Raw genomic sequence first — 12976 nt, 5'->3', positions numbered from 1 at the left:
ACAGAGACATTATGGGATATTGCTAGGTAAAATTGTTCTACATTTCATGATAATATAAAGGATGAATAATCAAGCTGAAAATTCTACCTTTTAAAAGACATCTTACAAGAATACGGTTCTTTAAATAGAAAAAAGAAAAGTACTTCAATCAAGAAAAAATTTGAAATCTCTAGAAAATATTTATTTGGCTTCTCCCAAACTAATCTTTACTGTTATACAGTGCTAAAAGATACAAAAACACCGTGTTTATCAAATGATCAGTCTTAGGAGTAACCTCACCTTTTAGGATGGAGTTACAAAGCTCAGGGCAACAGAAACACCCCCTTCTGTCCAAAAGCCAAACTGCACTTTTCTTGGGTGAGGAGAGCCAACACTTCCTGCCATGCAAGTTGACTCATACTCACTCAATATTTTGTGTAAAACTAAGTCTACTGGGTCAATGAGCTTAGCTGAAGGTCTTCCCTTGATAATTTTCAGGTCTTTTTCCCCTTAAACACACACAAAAAAAGAGTATGGGAGGGAGGACAAAACACGGGAAGAAGATAAAGAGGTATAAACATACAGCTGTAAAATAAATAAGTCGTGGGGATGTAACATACAGCATGAAGAACATGACCAATAATATTGTAATAACTTTGTATGGGGACAGATGGTTACTAGACTTAGTAACTTAGTTCCATAATGTATGCAAATGTCAAATCACTATGTAGAGGAGGAGCTTCAAGATGGCAGAAGAGTAAGATGTGGAGATCACCTTCCTCCCCACAAATACATCAGAAATACATCTACATGTGGAACAACTCCTACAGAACACCTACTGAACGCTGGCAGAAGACCTCATACCTCCCAAAAGGCAAGAAACTCCCTATGTACTTGGGTAGGGCAAAAGAAAAAACAGAGACAAAAGAATAGGGACAGGACCTGCACCAGTGGGAGGGAGCTGTGAAGGAGGAAAGGTTTCCACACACTAGGAGCCCCTTCACGGGCGGAGACTGCGGGTGGCGGAGGGGGAAGCTTCGGAGCCACGGAGGAGAGCACAGCAACAGGGGTGCGGAGGGCAAAGCGGAGAGATCCCCGCACAGAGGATCGGTGCCAACCAGCACTCACCAGCCTGAGAGGCTTGTGTGCTCATCCGTCGGGGTGGGCGGGGCTGGGAGCTGAGGCTCGGGCTTCGGAGGTCAGACCACAGGGAGAGGACTGGGGTTGGCGGCGTGAACACAGCCTGAAGGGGGCTAGTGCGCCATGGCTGGCCGGAAGGCAGTCTGGGAAATAGTCTCAAGCTGCCGCCTCAGGCTGGTGCAACGTCACCACGGCCTCTGCCGCTGCAGGCTCGCCCCGCCTCCATGCCCCCCCCCCACCCCCCCCCCCACCCCCCCACCCCCCCCACCCCCCCCACCCCCCGGCCTGAGTGAGCCAGAGCCCATGAAGCAGCTACTCCTTTAACCCCGTCCTGTGTGAGTGAAGAACGGACGCCCTCAGGCGACCTACACGCACAGGCGGGGCCAAATCCAAAGCTGAACCCCGGGAGCTGTGCGAACAAAGAAGAGAAAAGGAAGTTTATCCCAGCAGCCTCAGGAGCAGCGGATTAAATCTCCACAATCAACTTGATGTACCCTGCATCTGTGGAATACCTGAATAGACAACGAATCATCCCAAATTGAGGAGGTGGACTTTGGGGGCAACGATATATATATATTTTTTCACGTTTTCCCCTTTTTATTAGTGTGTATGTGTATGCTTCTGTGTGTGATTTTGTCTGTATAACTTTGCTTTTACCATTTGTCCTAGGGTTCTGTCTGTCCGTTTTTGTTTTTTTAATTACTTAAAAAAACTTCTTTTCTTAATAATAATTTTTTATTTTAATAACTTTATTTTTTTTTACTTTATTTTATCTTCTTCTTTCTTTCTTTCCTAGTTTCTCCCTTTTATTCTGAGCCATGTGGAGGACAGGCTCTTGGTGCTCCAACCCGGCATCAGGGCTGTGCCACTGAGGTGGGAGAGCCAAGTTCAGGACACGGGTCCACAAGAGACTCCCAGCTCCACATAATATCAAACGGTGAAAATCTCCCAGAGATCTCCAGCTCAAAGCCAAGACCCAGCTCCACTCAACGACCAGCAAGCTACAGTGCTGGACACCCTATGCCAAACAACTAGCAAGACAGGAACACAACCCCATCCATTAGCACAGAGGCTGCCTAAAATCATAATAAGGCTACAGACACCCCAAAACACACCACCAGATGTAGACCTGTCCACCAGAAAGACAAGATCCAGCCTCATCCACCAGAACACAGGCACTAGTCCCCTCCACAAGGAAGCCTACACAACCCACCGAACCAACCTTAGCCACTGGGGACAGACACCAAAAACAACGGAAACTACGAACCTGCAGCCTGTGAAAAGGATACCCCAAACACGGTAGGTTAAGCAAAATGAAAAGAGAGAGAAACACACAGCAGATGAAGGAGCAAGGTAAAAACCCATCAGACCTAACAAATGAAGAGGAGATCGGCAGTCTACCTGAAAAACAATTCAGAATAATGATAGTAAACATGAGCCAAAATCTTGGAAATAGAACGGAGAAAATACAAGAAATGTTTAACAAGGACCCAGAAGAGCTAAAGAGGAAACAAACAATGATGAACAACACAATAAATGAAATTAAAAATTCTCTCAAGGGATCAATAGCAGAATAACTGAGGCAGAAGAACAGATAAGTGACCTGGAAGATAAAATAGTGGAAACAACTACTGCAGAGCAGACTAAAGAAAAAAGAATGAAAAGAATTGAGGACAGTCTCAGAGACCTCTGGGACACCATTAAACGCACCAACATTCAAATTATAGGGGTCCTAGAAGAAGAAGAGATAAAGAAAGGGACTGAGAAAATATTTGAAGACATTATAGTTGAAAACTTCCCTACTATGTGAAAGGAAATAGTTAATCAAGCCCAGGAAGCACAGAGAGTCCGATACAGGATAAATCCAAGGAGAAACATGCCAAGACACATATTAATCAAACTATCAGAAATTAAATACAAGGAACAAATATTAAAAGCAGCAAGGGAAAAACAACAAGTAACCCACAGGGGAATCCCCATAAAGTTAACAGCTGATCTTTCAGCAGAAACCCTGCAATCCAGAAGGGAGTGGCAGGACATATTTAAAGTGATGAAAGAGAAAAACCTACAACCAAGATTACTCTACACAGCAAGGATCTCATTCAGATTTGACAGAGAAATTAAAAGCTCTACAGACAAGCAAAAGCTAAGAGAATTCAGCACCACCAAACCAGCTTTACAACAAATGCTAAAGGAACTTCTCCAGGCAGGAAACACAAGAGAAGGAAAAGACCTACAATAATAAACCCAAAACAATTAAGAAAATGGTAATATGAACATGCATATCGATAATTACCTTAAATGTAAATGGATTAAATGCTCCAACCAAAAGACATACACTGGCCGGATACAAAAACAAGACCCGTATATATGCTGTCTACAAGAGACCCAATTCAGACCTAGGGACACATACAGACTGAAAGTGAGGGGATGGAAAAAGATATTCCATGCAAATGGAAATCAAAAGAAAGCTGGAGTAGCAATACTCATATCAGACAAAACAGATGTTAAAATAAAGAGTATTACAAGAGACAAAGAAGGACAATACATAATGGTCAAGGGATCAATCCAAGAAGAAGATGTAACAATTGTAAATATTTATGCACCCAACATAGGAGCACCTCAATACATAAGGCAAATATAACAGCCATAAAAGGGAAAATCGACAGTAATACAATTATAGTAGGGGACTTTAACACCCCACATTCACCAATGCACAGATCATCCAAAATGAAAATAAATAAGGAAACACAAGCTTTGAATGATACACTAAACAAGATGGACTTAATTGATATTTATAGGACATTCCATCCACAAACAACAGGACACATTCTTCTCAAGTGCCCATGGAACATTTTCCAGGATAGACCACATCTTGGGTCACAAATCAAGCTTTGGTAAATTTAAGAAAATTGAAATCGTATCTTTTCCAACCAGAACACTATGAGACTACATATCAATTACAGGAAAAAATCTGTAAGAAATACAAACACATGGAGGCTAAAGAACACACTACTTAAGAACCAAGAGATCACTGGAAAAATCAACGAGGAAATCAAAACATACCTAGAAACAAATGACAATGAGAACACAATGACCCAAAATCTATGGGATGCAGCAAAAGCAGTTCTAAGAGGGAAGTTTATAGCTATACAAGCCTACCTTAAGAAACAAGAAACATCTCAAATAAACAACCTAAACTTACACCTAAAGCAATTACAGAAAGAAGAACAAAAAAACCCCAAAGTTAGCAAAAGGAAAGAAATCATAAAGATCAGATCAGAAATAAATGAAAAAGAAATGAAGGAAAAGATAGCAAAGATCAATAAGACTAAAAGTTGGTTCTTTGAGAAGATAAACAAAATTGATAAACCATTAGCCAGACTCATCAAGAAAAAAAGGGAGAAGACTCAAATCAATAGAATTAGAAATGAAAAAGGAGAAGTAAAAACTGACACTGCAGAAATACAAAGGATCATGAGCGATTACTACAAGCAACTCTATGCCAATAAAATGGACAACCTGGAAGAAATGGACAAATTCTTAGAAATGCACAACCTTCCGAGACTGAAGCAGGAAGAAATAGAAAGTATGAACAGACCAATCACAAGCACTGAATTTGAAACTGTGATTAAAAATCTTCCAACAAACAAAAGCCCAGGACCAGATGGCTTCACAGGTGAATTCTATCAAACATTTACAGAAAAGCTAATACCTATCCTTCTCAAACTCTTCCAAATATAGCAGAGGTAGGAACACTCCCAAACTCATTCTACAAGGCCACCATCATTCTGATACCAAAGCCAGACAAAGATGTCACAAAGAAAGAAAAATACAGGCCAATATCACTGATGAACACAGATGCAAAAATCCTCAAAAAAATACTAGCAAACAGGGCTTCCCTGGTGGTGCAGTGGTTGAGAGTCCATCTGCCAATGCAGGGGACACAGGTTCATGCCCTGGTCCATGAAGATCCTACATGCCGCGGAGCGGCTGGGCCCGTGAGCCATGGCCGCTTAACCTGTGTGTCCGGAGCCCGTGTTCCGCAATGGGAAAGGCCACAACAGTGAGAGGCCCGTGTAACGCAAAAAAAAAAAAAAAAAACCCACAACAAATGATACTAGCAAACACAATCTAACAGCACATTAAAAGGATCATACACCATGATCAAGTGGGATGTATCCCAGGAATGCAAGGATTCTTCAATATACACAAATCAATCAACGTGATACACCATATTAACAAACTGAAGGAGAAAAACCATATGATCACCTCAATAGAAGCAGAGAAGGCTTTCGACAAAATTCAACACCCATTTATGATAAAAACCGTCCAGAAAGTAGGAATAGAGGGAACTTTCCTCAACATAATAAAGGCCATACATGACAAACCCACAGCCAACATCATCCTCAATGGTGAAAAACTGAAACCATTTCCACTAAGATCAGGAACAAGACAGGTTGCCCACACTCACCACTATTATTCAACATAGTTTTTGGAAGTTTTAGCCACAGCAATCAGAGAAGAAAAAGAAATAAAAGGAATCCAAATCAGAAAAGAAGAAGTAAAGCTGTCACTGTTTGCAGATGACATGATACTATACATAGAGAATCCTAAAGATGCTACCAGAAAACTACTGGAACTAATCAATGAATTTGGTAAAGTAGCAGGATACAAAGTTAATGCACTGAAACCTCTTGCATTCCTACACATTAATGATGAAAAATCTGAAAGTGAAATTAAGAAAACACTCCCATTTACCACTGCAACAAAAAGAATAAGATATCTAGGAATAAACCTACCTAAGGAGACAAAAGACCTGTATGCAGAAAATTATAAGACACTGATGAAAGAAAGTAAAGATGATACAAATAGATGGAGAGATATACCATGTTCTTGGATTGGAACAATCAATATTGTGAAAATGACTCTACTACCCAAAGCAATCTACAGATTCAATGCAATCCCTATCAAACTACCACTGGTACTTTTCACAGAACTAGAACAAAAAATTTCACAATTTGTATGGAAACACAAAAGACCCCAAATAGCCAAAGGAATCTTGAGAAAGAAAAAGGGAGCTGGAGGAATCAGGCTCCCTGACTTCAGACTATACTACAAAGCTACAGTAATGAAGACAGTATGGTACTGGCACAAAACCAGAAATACAGATCAACTGAACAGGATAGAAAGCCCAGAGATAAACCCACGCACATATGGTCACCTTATTTTTGATAAAGGAGGCAAGAATATACAGTGGAGAAAAGACAGCCTCTTCAATAAGCGGTGCTGGGAAAACTGGACAGCTACATGTGAAAGAATGAAATTAGAACACTCCGTAACACCATACACAAAAATAAACTCAATATGGATTAAAGACCTAAATGTAAGGCCAGACACCATCAAACTCTTAGAGGAAAACATAGGCAGAACACTCTATGACATAAATCACAGCAAGATCGTTTTTGACCCACCTCCTAGAGAAATGGAAATAATAACAAAAATAAATAAATGGGACCTAATGAAACTTAAAAGCTTTTGCACAGCAAAGGAAACCATAAACAAGATGAAAAAACAACCCTCAGAATGGGAGAAAATATTTGCAAATGAAGCAACTGACATAGGATTAACCTCCAAAACATACAAGCAACTCATGCAGCTCAATATCAAAAAGAAACAACCCAATCCAAAAATGGCAGAAGACCTAAATAGACATTTCTCCAAAGAAGATATACAGATTGCCAACAAACACATGAAAGAACACTCAACATCATTAATCATTAGAGAAATGCAAATCAAAACTACAATGAGATATCATCTCACACTGGTCAGAATGGCCACCATCAAAAAATCTACAAACAATAAATGCTGGAGAGGGTGTGGAGAAAAGGGAACCCTGTTGCACTGTTGGTGGGAATATAAATTGATACACCCACTATGGAGAACAGTACGGAATTTCCTCAAAAAACTCAAAATAGGACTACCATACGACCTAGCAATCCCACTACTGGGCATATACCCTGAGAAAACCATAATTTAAAAAGCGTCATGTACCAAAATGTTCATTGCAGCTCTACTTACAATAGCCAGGAGATGGAAACAACCTAGGTGTCCATCATCGGATGAATGGGTAAAGAAGATGTGGCACATATACACAATGGAATATTATTCAGCCATAAAAAGAAACAAAATTGAGTTATCTGTAGTGAGGTGGATGGACCTAGAGACTGTCATACAGAGTGAAGTAAGTCAGAAAGAGAAAAACAAATACTGTATGCTAACACATATATATGGAATATAAAAAAAAATGAAAATGGTCAGAAGAACCTAGGAGCAAGATGGGAATAAAGATGCAGACCTACTAGAGAATGGACTTGAGGATATGGGGAGAGGGAAGGGTAAGCTGGGACAAAGTGAGAGAGTGGCATGGACATATATACACTACCAAACATAAAATAGATAGCTAGTGGGAAGCAGCCACATAGCACAGGGACATCAGCTCGGTGCTTTGTGACCACCTAGAGGGGTGGGATAGGGAGGGTCGGAGGGAGGGAGATGCAAGAGGGAAGACATATGGGGACATATGTATAACTGATTTACTTTGTTATAAAGCAGAAACTGACATACCATTGTAAAGCAATTATACTCTAATAAAGATGTTAAAAAAATCACTATGTAGTGCACTGAAACTAACATGATATTGTATGTCAACTGTATTTCAATAAAAACAAAAGGAAGGAAAGAAGGAAAGGGAGGAAGGAAGGAAAGAAGGAAAGAGAGAAAGAATATGCAGAGAGAATACACCATTGAGGATCAAAAGGACAAAGTCCATTTAGTCACAGCATTAATGACAGATAATGGGAGAATTTTAAGAGCAAGGTGGAAGAAGAAAAGTTTGTCAGGGCCATCTATTCAGACAATTTTAAACACAAACTCAAGATATCTGAAAGATGAACAAAAAATCAGGATACAGCCTCTGACCACCAAGGCCTTTTGCTGCTCCTGCCTCAGAACAGACATGGTCTGTTAATCTCTTCCTAGGAGTCTATGGGACAGGACTCTACAACCGAGACACCCTTTCAAGGAGATCATAACAACATTCCACACCACTAAATTCTGACAAGCCTGAGGTAACTTTCTCAAAGGAGGCTGCAGCCTCCCAATCCAAAGGTGGCTGCTGTCACTTATCCTTACCCAGCTCACTTGCCCTTCCATCACTAAGCTGCTGTCCTCTGTCCAGACTCCCTCTGCTCCCCTCCATCACAATAACTTTTATTGTGCCTCCAATACCTTGTTCCATAACAAACAAACCATTTTATATTCTCATTCTTTCCATTTTCCTTGCATCTTCAAACCTTTCCTGACCCTCCCTTACAGGCAGTAACTGTCCTCAAATTCTCCTGCCTGGAAGCTGCTCATTAGCTGAATGTGCTTCAGAGTCAGGAAGTGGATGTTCTCCTTATCCCACAATCTCTCTTCCAGACCATTAGTCTTCTACTCACATCGACCAGTTCCCCCAGTGTATATTCTAGGTGATTGTAGACCTCTTCTCTAAGTTTTGCCATCGTCCAGGGATAAATACCACTAATACACAAAATACAATTACCATTATAGTTGTATTTATCACCCCCTTTATCTCCTGAACTTTACCTATATGCCCTTTTAATTAAAATTTTTTTCAAAATGAAAATTTCTTCTTTTATGGCAGAAGACTTACTCCATATAATTTAAAACCAATAAAGAAAAAGTAAGAAGTCCTCCATAATGTCTCTTTCACTAAATGACCACTATTCACAAGCTTAATTTACCATTAAAAATATTCAATGCCTACATTACTATTTGTGTGTTTACACAGGTGATATTACACATACTGTTTAATAAATATAATATTAAAGTATATTGTACATAGTTTTCCATGTTGACATCCTACATTTTTCAATGGCTGCATAGTAATCCATTCTATGGATAAATCAAATATTATGTAATTACAAATAAAAACACAAGTTTTCAATTTTTTACACTTATAAACAAAACCATGGTGAAGATTCTTATGTGTTCATCTTCGTCAAAAATATCTTCATTTCCATAGAGCCCTAGCAATATAACTACTGGATATAAATGTACTCAGTGTTTAACTGGCTCCTCGTCTGTATTACCTACACATCCAATCACTAAATCCTGTCAATCCTATCCTCTAGGTAGCCTCTCAAATATCTCAAAAATGTCTCCTCTTCTCCACCTGCACAACCACTATTCAAGTTCAAGCCACTATCTCTTCTGGTCTAGATTATTTCAACAGTCAACTATCTCCTTGCTCAGTTTTCTCCACCTGTATTCCACTTTCCCTACTACAAAAATCTTTCTAAAATGCAAATCTGCCTAAGTCTCTTCATTGGCCCTCACTGGTTGTGGGATAAATTTCAAGCTTCTAAACATGGTTTCTAAGGCCCTTAATCATCTATATCTTGCTTATATCCACCGTTTCATCTTCTGCCTCTTGCCTCCTTCTATGCTAAAGCCATAGGTACCTGTCGTCAGTTACTTGTGTCACTTTTCTTGCTCTCACCTCTTGGCCTCTGAAATATTCTGGTCACTGCCTTTACCTAGCATCTATTCACTCTTTAAATCTCAAATTATAAGAAATCTTTTTTGATTCCTTACATCTGAGTTAGGGTACTTAACTGTGCATTCCCATATTCCTTTCATTCTTTTAACTTCAACAAAATAAACTTAATACTTTTCATCAAAAATTGTATGTATACTGTGATACCATTTTTAAGTGTATTTCTATAAATCCTGCCAGCTATCCTTCTAAATAAGGATAAAATAACTATCTCCTGCTTAGTGTCCGTAATCGACTCCTAAAGATCAAGTATATTGTGTGAAAGTGCTGAGAGCCTATTTCTTACTCTAATGAATCATATGTCAAATCTAAACCTCCAATAACTTTCTTAAAATATGATTGAAGTATAGAATGACAAAATGCTTGTAACAGTGCTTCCAGATGACCAAATACAGATCAAACAGTCCTGTGACTTAAATAATTATAAACATCTTAAGGGTGTATCCTAAAATGTCACATAAGGCATTAAGCAGCAAAAAGATACTACCTGATACAACATCAACTATGTCACAAAAATAAAACATTTTGGGTGCAATGCAGTTGAAATCAATGTGGCACAAACAGCTAAGAGTAGGACCTGCTATTTTGATCTATGTTTGTGTTAAGCTACAGCGTCTGGGGAAAAAGGGTGCGGCGGAGGTGGGGGTGGTGGTGATGAAAAGATCCAGCAGCTCAAAGAATAAATCTCTAGCAGCCAGATGTCCTAGTTCTCTCCCTTGCCTTCTCACTAGGCAATCTGGCAATATAGGTTTCTTGTCCCTTCACAAATTCCCTTCACCACCCGTGTATTAAGTAAATTAGATTTATCTTCAAGGCTCGCTTAAGTGTAGGTACACTTTGATTTCAGACTTGCTCTGTCCAAACAAAACGAACCATTCCATTTGATGATGCCAGAAATTCAGAGGCACCACATGTTTCTCCCATAAACAGCATTATGAGTTATCATAGTTTACAAATCACTTTTTCTGTACATTATCTTCATACAACCTAGTAAGTAGTACTATTCATTCTGTGTGTATATGTATATGTATATACTATACACATACATACATATATACACACACACATATCTATCTCTTGCAAACTTCAAAAGCTGGATGACTTATAGAAAGCCATAGAACTGGCTTAAAATACAAATAATAATGAGAACAAGTTTTTTTGTGTGTATGTATATATATATATATATATATATGATTAATCAATCAACAAATACAGATAAGATCAGAATTCTTTTTTGGATAAGGAGAGAGATTAAAAATAGGCAAATTTTGACTACTTGAAGAGAGAAAAGGGTTCACTACTGAGGAAGAAAGGGCACCAACATGAGGAAACTAGTAGTACTGAATACAAACTTAAGGACTGGACACTACTCTCTAAGTTCAATTTTGATAATCTTCAACTGAGCAAATAGAAGAATTACAGAAAATATTCATAATAAATGGCAGTTCTGCTCCAAGAATAATAAATTCTTAAAATACTACAGACTTCATTATAAAGATAATTTTTATATAAGGGATTTGTTAATTAAAATACGATTATAAAAATTTAAGCTATTTATACGTAGCTTGCTTGAGGTACATGGAACCTATTTTGGTTACTGCCATTCCAACATATTTAAGAGTGCCAATATTTACTAAAACATAAATTGAAGGTGACACAAATCGCCCTAAAAGCGATTTGCATGAGTATTTTTCAAAAGAATGCATTTACTTGCTATTTAAAAAAAAATCTCAAATAGGATTCAATTTCAAATGTGATTTGTACAAAACATATCAGACACATATTACAAAAGCACCAGTGTTCTTATGCAGATGTGAGAATTTGAAAGTAATATACTCTTCTCCGTTTACAAATCAACTTTCTCTGTAGTTTTGTTATCTACGTGTAATCCAACAAGAGCAACCAGTTTTGTTAGACTGTTTGATACTTAGCTAAAGCACAATTTGATAAAACTTTTACCTAAATGATTTGATAGAAATCAAAATTATGTATTTATTAAGTATAAGATAAAGAAAAACCTAAGATGAATGAAGATTTCAAAAGAGCATGGAGAAAGCTATCTTTCAGAATATCTCTTCTCAGAGATACATAATAAATACATAATTCATTATACTTAAAATATTTAATTGGTTAGACTAGAATAGTGGTTAGATTTTGCAAAAAAAACATACTTTTATGTTCTTGCCTATTTACTAAGTGTTTGGGGGGATAGGCCAAGGCTACAATAAACCACTGCTTTATCAATCTAAATTTTAGTATTCCATTATAATTCACATAGTAAAGTCTTTGAGAAAAGGTCAAATACTCACCAATGTTTTGGTGTAACCTGGCTCAGACTGATAACTTCATCGAGGATTTCATTTTTAGCTTTTTCAAACAGTTCGTTCTAGGCAATATAGATATACGTAAGTAAGATTTTCATAAGATAGTCAATTTGCCCTGCCATGATTTTCAGAGGTAACTAAAAGGAAGCCCTCTGACAAGCTACTGGCTGGGCTTAGGTTTGAAGCATGCCTGACCAACAAGTAACGCTCTTCTCTTCTAGTCTCTTTCTTTAGGAATGCCAATATCCAGATAAGGACAAAGAAACTGACACACGTCTACTTATTCAACTCTGAATGCAGTTTTTCACAGAACATTTGTTCTGATAAGTTTTTTACGTAACAAACGTTATGTGAAAGTTATCAACGCACATTAATTTAGTGTATTACTAACAGTAATCTGATGCTGTGTTTTACAACTGATGGCATTTTAAAATCAAGGAAAACCAATACTTAAGACCTATTAACTTAGAGTATAAACAGTGAAAAGGTTAAAAAGCTGATGTATAATTTTTAAGTTTACACTACATAAATATGTTAATTTATAAGACCTTGGAAGACTATTCTTCACCTTTTCAGAAAAAAATTTTGAACACTTGTTTGGATATCCTATGATCCCTAATTACTTTTTTTATTATGTAATAAATAATTTAAATTATTTGTAAAAGTGACAACTGTTCCTGGAAATGTATTCTTGCAACTCTAAATTAGTAATCATGGTTAAAACCAAAACAATTTAGCTTACCAGATTTTGCTTGTCAACATAAATTTTGTTAGAGCACAATACTAAATTAGATATATACAAAATACATGAGGTACATAAATATTACCCGGTCAAGTTCTCGCAGGCGAGGATAGTTATTCTTCCACTCAGTTTCAAGGTTAAAACGTGTTGCTGAGGAAGAAGGAAAAA

General features: G+C 37.9%; 1 protein-coding gene across 5 annotated transcripts in view; it reads right to left on the bottom strand.

Annotated features, from left to right (window-relative positions):
- Positions 1-12976, bottom strand: part of OPA1 (OPA1 mitochondrial dynamin like GTPase) — a 94108-nt gene that overhangs the window by 43309 nt on the left and 37823 nt on the right. For all 5 annotated transcript variants that reach the window (XM_081234675.1, XM_081234677.1, XM_081234676.1 and 2 more), the window contains 2 exons: positions 12894-12958; positions 12052-12128 (listed from right to left, as the gene is read on the bottom strand). In XM_081234675.1, coding sequence (XP_081090801.1) covers positions 12052-12128; positions 12894-12958 — 142 coding nt within the window. The remainder of the gene's footprint in view (positions 1-12051; positions 12129-12893; positions 12959-12976) is intronic.

The sequence above is a fragment of the Mesoplodon bidens genome (assembly GCF_964165515.1).
Source record: "Mesoplodon bidens genome assembly, chromosome: 5".
Taxonomy (NCBI): Eukaryota; Metazoa; Chordata; class Mammalia; order Artiodactyla; family Ziphiidae; genus Mesoplodon; species Mesoplodon bidens.
The sequence above is the reverse complement of the archived record's forward strand: the minus strand, read 5'-3'. Positions and strand labels throughout refer to the sequence as shown.